General features: G+C 27.2%; 1 protein-coding gene across 1 annotated transcript in view; it reads left to right on the top strand.

Annotated features, from left to right (window-relative positions):
- Positions 1-612: 612 nt before the first annotated feature.
- mas (trypsin-like serine protease domain-containing protein masquerade) overlaps positions 613-15,816 on the top strand; it is a 25,520-nt gene continuing 10,316 nt past the window's right edge. Inside the window, exons 1-6 of the mRNA XM_017903988.1 lie at positions 613-715; positions 11,726-12,030; positions 12,376-12,409; positions 12,677-13,137; positions 14,560-14,751; positions 14,905-15,028. Coding sequence (XP_017759477.1) covers positions 613-715; positions 11,726-12,030; positions 12,376-12,409; positions 12,677-13,137; positions 14,560-14,751; positions 14,905-15,028 — 1,219 coding nt within the window. The remainder of the gene's footprint in view (positions 716-11,725; positions 12,031-12,375; positions 12,410-12,676; positions 13,138-14,559; positions 14,752-14,904; positions 15,029-15,816) is intronic.

Below are 15,816 nucleotides of genomic sequence, written 5' to 3'. Positions count from 1 at the left end.
TCATAATTCAATAAATTGAAAAATCGTTTCGTTTATTTTTGATAAAAACATTAATTTATATTTAAATTATATTTTAATTTATTTGATACATCACTTTTTGTTATTGACATAATTTCACTATCTTATCATTAATTTATAATGGTAAATGACAAAATTAGAAGATTTTAGTAGTGATCGAAAGATCAAAATTTTCAAAAGTATCCGATGATGATGCCAACAACCCTTCCCCCTCTTTTTGAGTAATTCTCAGTGAGGTCGTTGACGATCATTCTCTCTACTTCTCCGCCTTCGTTCTTTTCTCTCCTTTTTCTGACTGGCGTAAAAGAGGGGACCCGCACCCTGACCCACAAGTGGGCCCCGGTACCTCCTCAGTCAGTCAGTCAGTCAGTCAAACAAGTCTAACAGGCAATGCGGGCCCGCATAATACCGTGGCTGCCGAACTCGCGGTAAAGTAGTTTGACACGCACGTGTTCGAACCGGGTAACGACACAGTGTGTCTTCCTTTAACTGTTTTTGCGGTTACCTTTTTAAATTGAAGAAAAAGAAGCTGAAAAGAAAGAGAAAGAGGGAGAAAAGAGAGAGAGAGAAAGAAAGAGAATGAGGGAGGCGAAGATGATACTGAGAACAGTCCCTGGGGGCATCGTCCTTTTCCTCCTACTTAGCGGATCGATCGCTGCTCAGGACGACGATTCTTTGGCTGGCAGTTTCTTGTCAGGTAAATCAATTATTTCTTTATGGATGCCATTATAATTGTAATTATTTTTCTGCATTTAAACACTTTTCTAATATTTCCTTTATTCTTTCTTTTAAATGGACTTTTTATTTTATTCTGGTACTTCCTTAACTTTTACTTTTTGTTTTTTATTTCAAAACTGGGCTTTTATATCACATTTTTATTACAATAAAAGATAATTATTGCAAAGAAGAATGAGATTTATATGTTATATATATTTCATACGTGTTATCAATATTGATATAATCACGAGTAATACATTTGGCGTTATGTAATTTATTTATATGTATTTCATATATAAATATAAATTCTTGCTACAATGTAATATGTAATTCGACAACAGTGAGAAATAATTAAATTAGACTATGCTATACTTTTCTTTGTTTCTCTCTTTATTCTTTACTTAGAAAAATTATCTTTTTTAATTTATTACATGTTTCCCTAAATTTTGCATTTTCCCTTTTGCAAAAAAATTATTTATATCTTTTAATTGCTTTTGGCATTCAATATCTGCAGATTTCTATCTTCTGTAGAGATCTATTATGAAAAATATTGCACAAAAAATTTAGTTCGTGGGTAAATAGAAATGTAATCCATTGATTCAACAAATGTAAAAGAATTGCTATTCAAAAATTCGAAGTATATTTCTCATCGTAGTTTTCATGGTGCCTCTAAAAATTTTTGCTTTATTATTTGAAATAGCAAACAGGTTGTTAAAGTGTACAGAAAATAGCTTTAAATAAAATTAGTTCGTAGCAGAGGAGGTTTCGAGAAATAGAAATTCGCGTGCGTGAATGTATGCTGTGCACGCTTGTATAGGTAGTATCTGGAAGGATGCGATTGTCCCACTTAGGAGTCGTACAACGCTATGCGGACGACGCTCAGTTCACTGTTAGCCAGAAGGGCATTGGCAAACTTGAAAAGTACGGGATGATACATATATATATATATATAATTAGCAATCGGTATTCAAATTTCGTAGTTTCAACGAAGGAAATAAAATAGATAAAAATCAATAAAATTTGCATACTTTAATTGGCGTCTTCAAATGTTAATTTCTTCATAATAATTTTCGTAACATTGTACGATATTTTATTTTTATATCGAGTGATATCGAGGATTTAATATATAAATATATGTAAACAAATTATGATTTATTACATAACATGGTAATAAATTTTTAATTTATATTCACAAGGGAAACAATAGCTTTAAATTATTTATTTTTAAATAACTTCTTAACATAGTAATTCTTTCCTAAGAATGATTAATACTACTTTAATGATTTATGGTAAGAATCAATTATAAAATAAAAGACTTAGAAATAAAGTTTTATAACTGTAATTTAATCTATTTTATATTTTCAGTATCTAGGATAGAAATGTGACAAATATTTATGAATATTTGTATCAATTTAAATATACACGTGTCATTTATCGTGTTCACATTTTTTGTATGTGTTATTATCATTACAAAAATACAATAGAATTTTAGTTACTCCATATAATACAAGATTTTATTCATTTAGGTAAAAAACTACCCCAAAACTGTTATTTACAAGGCGCAAAATTAGTTGAAACTATAGAATTAAAACAAATAATTTTTAGTAAATTTTAAATGAAGTTATTACTCAAAAATAAATTTTAAATCATCATGACACTGTGAATCGTATTATTAATATTATTTATCACATTATTTATTTGTTTATTAGGATATTAACTCATTTACAAACCATTTATTATCAATAAAAAGTAGTAGAATAGTAATAAAAAATTTATTAAAAGCTTATTGAAATTGACTTTATTGAAATTTATTGAAATCGTTATATATCAAATGATACAATATTTGTTAGTGACATAACTTACTCTGATATAACATAATAATATTTGAGTAACAGCATAGTTAAACAATTTCTTTATGATTTAACCATTATTATAGACATTTGCTAATTAACTAAACTTTAAATAACTATGTAACACATTGTTATTCTATTTGGTAATAAAATAAGTTAAAAGAACACGCATATTAATATAATATTATATTGATAATAAAATTTCTAAATATCCTCAAGATCGATTTTGAAATTTTACAACTGTTACAGCTATTTATTGAAACTTTAAAGTATTGACATCTATCAAAAATAAATACGTACAAAACAAATGGAAAATATAGGTAGGGGGCTGAAAATATTTATATTCTTATTCTTATATGTGTAGAAAATTCTAAGATTATATAGCTCTCAGCGGGGCAAGCTTAATTGCTAGAATAGTGTTACCTTGAATCAAATTTAGTATATCTGTAGTGTTCAAAACGAGCGAGTAATACTTATGTACGAGGCATATTTAAAAATCAGACGTCGATTAGGTATTAAAAAAATTCAATAGAATTTAAGAGAAAAATGTGGCAGGTAAAAAGTTATTTATGTACATACGTTGTTCCTACATAGGCTCTATTTCTTTTTACGCACCTAGATTCAGCTTATAGAACAGCTTTTTCATACTCTCTCCATAGAAATTTGCAGCCTGCGTGATAAGCGAGTTTATAACATTGAACCAAAAATTTTCATCATCGTCGAAACATTTTAAATTCAATCATTTAATATCCTGGAAATTAAGTAAACATAGGCATTTTTTATGTTGGTTAAAAAATCTGTATCGACTTTTTGTGGTCAAATGCATCCTGCGAAAATGCTCTATGCGGGTATATTGCGCATGAAGTCATTTGCGGAAGTTAGTATACTATGCTGCTTATTATGATTATCTTTTCTTGAATTTGAAACCATAACTTATAAATAATTGATTAGTTCAAAGGAATATTATATATACAGTAGTTCACGAAAGTATTCGAACGTTATATTTCAAAAGAATTTTCTAACCTAAAAATTCAGATTTTAATGAAAGTTTGCGTGCAGGTACAATATAACGAGTTACGCATGCAGTAATTTTTTTGTTGGCAGAAAATAACTTTGCGGGGGTAAAATCAACGACTAAACTTTTAGCAATTGTTTTATTCTTAAATGGGACCTCATATGGAAAACTTTTTACTATAAAGTGACAGAGCACCAAAATTTAAACATTTCTTATTGAAAAAATTTTTCTTCATCTCGCATCGTTGGTTAGTTACATTTAAAAAGATAGAGATCAATACATATATGTATATTTCCATTAAAATCAGAATTTTTGGCTTAGAGTACTCTTAAAATTTATATAGCGTTCGAATACTTTCATGAGCGATTGTATATGAACCATTCGTATATGTTCTTAAATAATATTTGTGGTTACGACAAAAGTTCATTCACATAAAATTTTTATGATATTTACTGGACTAATAATAATTAGACAATGTTTAAACATTTTTGTAGTGTTCGTCAAATACATTATAAAATACATTTTAAATTGTAAGTTAACTGTATTTAGATTACTCTGTTTACGTTTCATTTTTCAAATCAATAGAATTTGTATGTATTTGGTTAAAAAAATTATGAAGAATATTAGTAATGAATGTAAATATTTGACAAAAATTTGTCAATATCGTTTATCTTTATACAATATAAATTATTTATACTTAGATTTTCGAATATTATCAACGTTGATAATATTCAATATATCATATATCATATATCAGATGATTAGTTTAATACATTTAACTAAGAATTATTAAACAAATTTTTATTTTAATAAAATATATTTTCAATTTTAATGAAATTGTGGAAAAGAGGTATAAACTAAAAACAATCAATTTTTTTGGTTTCACAGTGAATTAACCTCTTACGAATTTCCTGACACTAAACAGAAATGATATGTGGATGTAGTTGAAAAATTCTAGAAATTTACGTATAATACTAATTAAATATATATATATGTGGGTCGTCAATCTAAGACAATTACGTTAGAAGAGGCACGTATAGTATCAAAAACGGTCATGCGATGGAGTCGAGCCGTTTAATTAACTACCGTTATGTTTGTTTGGGCCGTTATGCCTGCTAAAGTGAAAACAGCTAGAAGTCTATACTACGAGTCGTGCGAATTTCTTCAAACTTATTTACTTAGGCGTTGTAAAAGATTAATAATAAGTATTTATCACTTTTACTAAACTTTTATCAGCTTATAATTTAAAATCGTAAATTTTTCCTTCTTTGGTTATATACTAGATTAGAGTAGACTAGTGTAGACTGGAGATGTACTAGACTATAGAGTTTAGAAATAAATAATACCTATGTTTAATCACGTTGCATTGTCTGAAAATATTTTGTTGAAAGAATTAATGTAAATTATTATGAAAAAATGAAAAAAATTCTTTGCCATTGTATATAAAGGAGTAGTTATAATTTGTATATACTTATTATACGTTTAATAGCAATAATTTAAAAATGTAATTAAGAAATAGATATTTTATTGAGTTTTAATAAAATAATAGAAATCACTATTCACGGACAAATTTTCTTTGTAGAATTTATAAAAGTTATGTTAGTTTTTGCTTAGACACTATCTTTCCATTTTATTTCTTTTCATATTTTCTGGATAAGAAGTTATTTTTGTTGAATGGTTAACATAAAATAGTAAAAAATGATACGAAGTATTTTCATTTTGTAACAAAATTATATTAAGATGTTTTAAATACAGCTACGAATTTTTCGTAATATTATTGGAATATATCAACACTCTTTGACTCAAACAATTTTTAATAATGTATTGTAGCAATACAAATGTAAAGAAATTTCTGGTAGTAATAACGTATCATCATAAATAGTGGATATAACCGCTAACGATTCATTATTAAGATAGTATATTTTATTACTATAAGGCAGTACTCATATTGTCTCTCGTCGCGCACGCGTATTTCATACACGTGATCACGTCACTTTGCATTATTAATTATAGTTGTATTCTAACTGTTCTTTTGCGTTCCATATATACCGATATAACTGCACTGGAGCTGAAGGAATGTTAGAATTGATAGTTAATATTTGAGTGAAATACGAAGGAATTTGGACGTGCAGGATGTAACGTCTTAACGCTATGGCTGTAAAGTAAAATCTAGCGTACAGTCGCGGATCTTAACATTATGGTATTTGGGTCCACTTTTTCGCTTGCAATCGAGACAAGTCATCACCAGAAATTACGTCACATGTGAATTTATTCGTATAAATTTATGTACTGTTAAAACATCTTATTAACGTGGCAGTAAAAATAATACGCATTGTTCCTATACATCGATTTTAATAATGTGAATGATCATTTCTTTCTTTAAGCTAATTATTTAAATCAAATAATATAAAAGACACGTATTGTTTTAATACAAATTTAAATTATATATCACATTTTAATATATATATATATATATTGATCTTTTAATTTGCAAATGTGTCAAATATTTTTACGTTATTTTTCTTATCATTATTACATTGTATACTTATCAATTTGATGTTTGATATCTTATGTAAAATCGTGAGGAAAATTGCGTGATTTTATTTAAAAAATTTAATGTAACCTTCATTCTGTTCCAATAAAAAATACTTCCGAAATGTTCATTGTTGCATTCATCAAGTTGTTCATTCAATAAAGAGAAGCTTTTTTGTCACGTTATCATAGTAGCTACTAAATCGTTTAACTTACTAGAGTCAATGTTCTATACAGAATGATGAAAATTCCAAAATGCTTTTTATATTCGACAATTATGTTTATTCCTCACAAACATTTCAATGTGTTTACTTTGTTCAATAAATATTGCATTTTCTCTGTTATCAGTACTTCTATTGGTAGCTTATACCATGATCGAACACTTGAATAGAAATTACTCTACAATTTTTTCTTTTGGTCCATTTGTATATGTATGTATACTCGAATGGTACATTTTCCGTGAGTTTACCAAATGTCATTAATACAAATTATTTACAACAGTAATAACAATATTATATTATGTGGATGATTATGATCTAATATATCATTAAATAATATATTATTAGACTATATTTCGATTAATACGAATATCAATATTATTTATTATGATCATTAGTAGAAACAAATATAAATTTTTAATATAAATGTTATTTTATTCTCGTTTTCTCTAAAAAAAGATATGTATTTTCATTACACTTATTTTATTAATAGCATACTAATACACATTACAATGCAACAATTATGTATATATTAAATTTATCATAGAAATACGTAAATTTTGTTGGCTATATATGATTATATGATTATATTAATTAATTTATTTGTTTATTTATTTGTACGTTTGATTATTAATCGCTGATTAGTAACATTTATGTGAGTGTATACATTAAGCTATGTTTACACAAATGATTGAGTAATTGTAGATTCGCATGTAATATAGTTGCAAGAACATATTGATTGAAAATTGAAAATTTTAATTTGAGAGTTTGAAAATTGATGACAGTTGTATACATTTTTGTTGTAATTTATATTTTAAACTTATCATATGTATGAAAATAAAACTTTTTTTTTATTTCAAATATTTCTGCAATATAGTATTATATACTATAATATAATATTGGTACAAATAAACTAATAATATAGTATTTTTGTAATCTGTAAATTATTTTTCTTACCTTTCAAAATTATTCTAATTTATAGCAAAATAATATTTATACTGCGTATAAACACGTACAAATATGTCATTGCACAAACGTGTAAATCATTGAAATATAAATGTAAAATATAATATGACTGAGTTACACAAAAATTTTTCATTTATCACGCTATTATATTATTTTATAGCTAAAAGATGCTTAAAAAGATTTCATTGTTATATGATCGAATGTAGAAGTTCTAGATACCATATATGTTCATGGCTAAAATAATTCTGATATACGAAACGGTAGAAGTAAACATTCATTTTATTCTTTAATATAAAATAGAAATATATAGTGAATGTATTAAAATTTGAACTATTAAAATTCTTATTATGCTAGAAACTACTCATGATATTCAACATATTTCTTTATTTATGTTACAATTAATACTTATAATTTAAAGTACTTAAATAAATAAATACTTTAACTACTACAAAAGTAGATCTTTATTCATTCGTCTCTTTTATTAATTTTTTGAAGAATATTATTTTTGATTCTACTTATAAATATTTTTATACTTCTTATTATATATTTAAAAGTTAAATTTAGTTAATAAAAGTAACAAAATTTAAATAGCACTGTATGTATTTTTCTATATTATATGATTCATAAAATAAATATTTTTTAACCTGATAAATATTATCTTTCATATAATTTACTAAATGGAAATTGTATCAAATCTTTTAAAATATATAATTTTATAGATTTTTGTAATTAAATTTTAGGTTAGAAACGAATGAAATAGACGTATTAAGTGATAGGCGTGAGTACGTATAGTACGTGTCGAATAGGTAGATTATTATGGTGATTAAGTAATTACAATGACTGCATGTATTATTATGACATAGATCATATACAAATCATCAAAATTTTGTTCACTATATCAGATAAAAATTTTAATTCAATATAATTGAAAATTAAAATAGGAGTTAATAATTATTATATCTAGATAGTTCAGTATATTTACTACTAGTAGACGTAATAGCATATTAATAAACTACAATAGTACAATGGTAAACAAATAAAATAATAATAATAAAATAAAAGAAATATCAACAATTATATGATTATGTTAACTTTAAATATATCATGAAGTCTCATATTCATTTAGTATCCATTTTATATTCATTCTTAATTCATTCTCTGACAGATTTCCAAATTAAATCATTGGATTTTTAACATTACGAAAAAGAAGTATTGTATTATATGACAAAAATCTGTAGTTAACCCCTTTTTGTACTCGTTCGTAGTAATAATTTTACAATAAATTTAGATCTTATATGTATCTATTTCACGACTTGTTTTTTGTTAGTAGTGACCTATATACTGTTTGAGTTCGTTAATATTGAAAGTTTCAGATTCGTAAAATCGATATTAACGAATTCGTGGAAAGTTCTGATTTCTAGAAATTTCCCGACTTTAGTTGAAATAAGCAATCCAATTTATTTTATCTTGGAAGATCTGACAAATCCATTCCGATGCTTTTTGTCGCGAGAAAATAGAAATTAAAAAATAAGAAATTTCATTGTTTCATCGAAGCGATGACTCGTTTGTTGTTCGACAGCCTCGAGAGTCGAGCAAAAACGGTTTTGTTCCCTCGCTTATTCGTATTCGCTGTGTTTATTTTACCGGCTTAAACTGACATGCGTTCGAGAAATGACGGTTTTTTGCATGGTCTACTTCGGAGAATTGGGCGGGATGACAAAATTAACTGTGATTGCACTTCATACATTGAATATAAATAGAAGTTGAAATACAACTGAATTATTAATATTCTACGGCTATCTTAAATAAATTCAGAAAGTCTTAAAAGCCTTTAATAAGATGTTTAGATTAAAACAGTGGTTTAGGAATAATATTATTCATTGGAATATGAAATTTCGACTCTTGGAGAGATTAAAAGATTGTAATATGTATAGTATACGAATGAAATTAAGTGAAAAGAATGATTTTGTCAATTTACTTTAAATAATAATTAAAATATTTTATTCGTCATTTTATTTATCAAATTTTATTTATTAAGCAAGGATGTAATCGAGTGGCATTATATGAAAAGTATATAGAACGTGAAAGAAATAACATTATTGATATATATAGTTATATAATATGTAATTAATTAATAAACTTGTTTATTTATATTATGTACAAATTATACAGAAAAATATGTGTATATAAATTAAGTAAAAATAAAAATATAATTAGGGAGCAATTTTTTATTTCGTTTGTAGAAGTTAAAATAAAACAAACAGGAAATCTATGTTTGACAGAACAGTTTCAATGGATTATTAATTTCCTTTAAAAGTTCACCGACTGTCAAGATCAAGTTCAGTCATCCTTGACCATTTTATTTTATAAGTGGAGCGTAAGATTACGTATGCAGGAATTTCTCTTGACTCACGGTACCTTCGCACCTGTACCCAATATACATATGCCTGTATTCGATAGTTAATGTCGAATTTATAAAACACAGGTTACTCGTTATCACAGTTAAAATATCACGTAAATAAATCCTCCAATAAGATATTAAATAATTATCCTTTTCGAGTTACATTTATATAACACATTGTTAGAATTTCTGTAATTTAAGCAGTTTAGTTCAATGTATCGTTAGAATTTTCTCTAATTTTTAAACATTATCTTTTAAACATATCTCTGATACTTTTAGAAATATGAAAGAAATGTTATTTACAAAATAATTCAACAACGCTATGATATAGTATCAATAGTAACTGTTTGATCGGTGGAGATATTTCGAAAAATTTCAAGATCAATTTTGCTTTTTAAATGTTACAGTTTTGTGTTCAATGGATGGTTAGATAATTTTAATATCATAACAAGATTATGTTCCCGAAGGTACTCGAAACGAAACTCGTTTATATCTATGTATAATAATTATTTATAAGAATTATCGAATTATTTCAAAATCAACTTTATAATACATAATACAATGATTGTTTCGTATTATTTGGTGATTGATTGGTTAATTTTTTCTGATACAATTTCTTACTCGTTACGTTTCATTTAGATATACAAAATTCACGAGAACAGTCAAAAATGTAAAGAGTAAATTTGATTAGTAAGAAATTAATGAGAGGTCATGCGAAAATAAAATTTCTATTCAATGAGTAAGAATATATGCTATATATTTGTGGAGAAATTTTGCACAAACATTGTATGCTAAATGGTATCCAAATTATCTCTTCGTATCTTTGTAATGCAATTTAATGTTGCATTGATGTAAAAGTATCAAAACTGTTTATTTTACTTGTTTATTTAATATCGAATTTGATCTCGTTCATGGCTGTAGATTATTGAAATAGTACAAAATTGTTATATTTATAAAAATTGTAGAAACACTCTAGACGCACAATGTTACTATTTCATCGTGTATAATATTGCTATACATATATTCTAATACTATGTACTAAGTTATATAACATATACTATATATTTTACATTATAGTATATACTATTATTATATAAGATATAAAGTATTTTATACAGTTTATTTTTTTTAGCTGCATATAATTTTTCTCACAAAATTAAAAGATGATTTTAAGAAAAAATACAGTAAAAGTAAAATACACAAGTTATACATACACAAGTAAATGCAAAAATAAATACAGTAAAGTAAACGTTTATAATATTTAATAATTAAAGAGATATTGAGAATATAAATACCATTTGAATAGTATAAATAAAGACGAGAAGATATACAGTCATTGAATAATCTACTATTGGCTTAAAATAGGTCACTGAAGTTATTATAAGATTAATAAATGAAGTTGATCGATTTTTAAACCTATTGGGTTTTCAGGTTTTATTCGAATAAACCAGTTACAAAGGATGTGATCGTTATAAAGTTGTAGAATCTGTTTCATATTATTCCTCGAATCATGTTGAAAATCTTTGTTTAGTCACGTGGAAACTTTAAACAAATGCACTATTTTAAACAAATTCCAGCAAACTTACATCAAGGAAAAGATATATCGAAGATAAACTGATTTTAACGTTTGCTTTAAATGTCTATTTTATATATAACAGAAAAGGAAACAATAATGATTTTCTATTTAAAAGTTTTTAATATTTCGTTTGGTTATCGGTAAACATTAAATGATATATTATAAATTAATTATTTCTCAGTAAATCAACACAAAATTATAAAATTCAATTTCTTCGTTTCTTAGTTCTTCGAGTAAAGTATTTACTAAAATTCGATAATTTTATTACCGATGACAGTGTTTTCTTTAAACATACATAATGACTTTTGTACAATTACTTTTTATTTTCAAAACAATTTGCAACTACAATTTGCTATAATCTAAATGATCTGAAAAGACTGTGAAGGGTTCTGTAATCTTGTTAATTTTATTTTTATTTTTACTTCTTTACAGGCTTACTAGACTCTATAACAAGTACAGCCAACAGTGCAGATTGTCCAGGAGTATGCGTACACGCATTTGCAACATTAATATGTTACGAAGTTCTCGAACACGTGCAGTGTCCTACTAGTATGAGGTGTTGCATCGAGGCGCCTATAAATAGTACTGGTACTTCTGAAAATGCTGCAAACGACGATGGCTCTACTTCGACCACTGCTACCACCGTTAAAACAACCACAACTACGAGCACAACAACGCCCTCTACGACTACCGCGCTCACTACTATGTCCTCTACAACATCTTCAAAGACAACTCCTGTATGTTCGCAAAATCGTACACTTTCTTTTCTTCTTTCAATAACGAACTATATTATATTTAGTATATCGTATAATAAATAAATACGTTTAATATAGAAACGAATAAACGTATGATATATATGTTTCATGATTAAAATTTCATCATTTTTGACATTATCCTTATTATAGTTATTGATAAATATATGAAGTAATAACGAAGAGATTGTTATTCTTTTAATATGGATTCAATGCGCGTTATAGTTGTTAAATAACAAAATTATCGTTGTATAAAAATTCATTCTTTAACACTTCCTTCACGAAAAATGAAGTTTAAAAATATAAATATATGCTTTACTTATTTTTCAGGAAAGTCAGAAGGAAACAGCGAATAAAACTTCAAGTATGTATTCTTAGCTATATATTAAAGGAAATAAGATAAAACGAGGTATTGACGTATATATATATATATTTTTCTTAATACGTGTAATTATAGAGATTAAAATTTTCGGAATAATTGACCTATAAGTAACAATCTCTTCTAATTTATGAATTTTGTATAATTACGATAATCTTCTAATTTTCTGTTTCCGTGATTAAAAGTATCGAAAAATTTCAAATCTCACGTTCGATGATTCAACAGTATTTACTACAACGTTATTTTTTGTAGCGAAAACATGCTCAGGAATTTGCATGGCAGAGAGAATTGCTGATTATTGCGATGCGGTATTGGTAATAGACATCCTTTGCAAACCAGGATATAAATGCTGCGTATCCAGAGATGCATTCGGAGACTCGCCTCCACCGGAACTGCTAGTCATAGACCGAACAAATTCCAGTCGCTTCGATGAGAAGACCGGTATGAATACAACGTATAAAGGTTCTACGTCTTCTACAACTACAAGACCAAACATGGTTACTTCTACAAGTGCATCTAGTACAACAGTATCGACGACAATCACAACGATGAAACAATCGACAACAACGATAAGACCAAAGATCTCGGTGAGGAAACCGTGTAAAGGTGAATGTGTCAGTGGTTTCTTTGCTCTTTTGTGCGATAAAGTGGATGGTGAAGCTGAATGTCCCGATGATGGATCTTGCTGCGTTATCGATGCTTTCTTGAAAACGGTAAGGAGATTGACAACTATACCAAACTATATCAAAGTCAATATTTTTTAACGCTAAATCTGTCGACCGATAATGCGTACATGTTACAGTTAAAGCTCGAAATAAGTCAATACTAGTTTTTATTAGTCAAAAGTAGTTTTAAGTAAGACCTTATGTAAATACTAGCTTAGTTAATTCTGGACTAATTAATTTTAGATTTAGCTGTTAGTTAAAAGTGATTGTTACAATCGTTACAAAAAGAATTACATTTTGAAACGGTAGCTGTGTAAAAGAAAGAAAAATCTTCATATTTCCAAATTTCATGAGGATATGCCATGTTGTAACACGTTGTAACAAGTAAAATATCGAATATGTTTGTTAAGCGTTCCTAGTTAAAAGCATATAGTTACTTGAGAACGGATTTTAAAATAATTCTAAATAGTCAAAACTTTTATCTAATTTCGAGTTTTTACAGTAAAAATATAAATACTATAATTTACATAGTATAATAAAAATAAATAAATATGCAGGATGTATTATTTAAGTTGAACATATAAATTATTTCAGTTGCTATTGATAATACTATGAAAAATAACTAGGGGAAATATAAATAGCTTAATGATTTTATTTAGTATAAGAAAGTTCTCTTAAAATCACCTTGAAAGTTATTTCAAGGTTATTATAATTTTTTGATGTATTAACTTCTATTTTTTATAATGTAAAATTTTTTTTAAGTGTAACCGTTATCGCGACGAGTTTAAAGGCTTGAACACTATGACCGTTAGATAACCTTGAACAGTATTAATACTATTTTTCCAACTCTCTTTAGTTATTTTTTCATACCTTGGATAGCAACGGAAATAATTTAGACGTTCAACTTAAATCGGACACTTTATATACCGAGTGTTCGATTTATTTGAAAGCATCTAAGTATGTCGAAAAATATAAATGATATATCATGGTCATACCTATTTTATTCTACGATGACCTTGAAACAAACCCCTTGAAGGTCACAATTACGCTTTTCAAACTGAAGTTACAGTCTTTTATTGTAAATTCTTACAACCAATATCGAATTGTTTTCAAAACTTTTTTTATTTCTTGTATGGACATTTTATATCTTAATAATGTAATTTCACGTACAAGTAAATAAATAGCTTTGAAAAGATTTTGACGTCGACAATAGGAATACATATTAAAAATGGTTTTTATCTGAAAATTTAAGCGTGATCTTCGCAAAGATTTTCAAGGTCAACGCAAAGTCAAAAAATATTTCCGTTACATTTCTCTCTTAATATCCAGATGTTTAGATAGCCCAAAGACACCGTATAATCGTGATCCTATTTTAACGAATTAATAGAAACATAAAATATTCATTTCGACAGCTTTGATACTTTTAATGTCGAAACGATGTTACATTTACGGCGTTGATGGTTCGATTAGGAAACAACAACAACGACGACGACACTTCGACCAAGCACGAGACCGCCACAATCAAAGTTACCAGCGTGTCCTGGATTTTGTATGTTAACCATTATGGCAGCCTTCTGTGAACGACCAAATGTAATAATAGCGAAGACTTCGACCTGTCAATCTGGATCTATTTGTTGTGACAGCACGAAAAGCTCGCCGCAGGTGATTCTATTTCTTTTTTTCGGTAGAACCCTTTCAATGGATCGATTAAGTTGAGACAAGTAGGATATTGGATAACCCATGAAAAAAAGAAAATTGAACTTAAACATTGACATATAGACAGTAAACGTAGTGACACCGTCTTCTCCGTATCAGACACCAAGGCCAAGGCCAAGGCCAACACCAAGACCATCAATCACTACTGTTTCTTTACCACCAGACCCACGCCCAGAATGTCCTGGATCGTGTATTGTCTCTTACTTATCATTCACCTGCTTCAGTAAGTATTCCTTCTTCCCATTTATTGCATGCTTTTATTTTAAAACTTAAAAGTAAAAAGCAAAAGGTTAGTCGAGTAAGATGTATTACCAATATCGTCATTTCTCTAAATATTCTATTCTCGTTTCTTTCAATATGTTTCACAAATGTTCTAATTTGATATATCTGTGTCTATACTGTATTCCAATACGTGACTCGTATAAGGGTAAAAATTACTCCATCACTTAATTGATTTTTGATCAAAGTATTTTCACCGAAGTAAATATAAATTTTGATGAAATTTAACACGTGTATAAGTGAACTACACCCTTGTTCTTACTAAGTATCACCTGACCTAGTCTAATCGTAATTTTACATAACGATACCTTGGAAAATGTGCAAGAAAAAAAATTCTCTATATCAACTTCGTAATCAATACGATCGTAAGATCGTAATACGTATCTAGAAAATAAACGTTTTATTGCTCTTTCAACTCAAACCCCGAGCATCGCAATCTTAGGAATTCACTGAAAGTTTATTTCCGTTTGATTCACAATGCAATATTTATTTTAATGGTGATACTTTTCCAATTATTCACCCATTATATATGTATATTAGTTCTTGATCGATGTGAAGTGTTTAGGGAAACATACAATAGCTAGAAGACGGTTGAAAACTGACGTATACGTATATTGTCATGCCATGTATGTATAAATAAAATTCGATGTATCGTATCAAAAGATTTTATTAATATCTTGGAAATTATTAAATTCCTGGTGTTGAAATTTAAAATTTAGAGTTCGTTCCCCC

This window comes from Eufriesea mexicana, unplaced genomic scaffold (assembly GCF_001483705.2).
Source record: "Eufriesea mexicana isolate 0111107269 unplaced genomic scaffold, ASM148370v2 scaffold2646, whole genome shotgun sequence".
NCBI classification, from domain to species: Eukaryota; Metazoa; Arthropoda; class Insecta; order Hymenoptera; family Apidae; genus Eufriesea; species Eufriesea mexicana.
The sequence above is the reverse complement of the archived record's forward strand: the minus strand, read 5'-3'. Positions and strand labels throughout refer to the sequence as shown.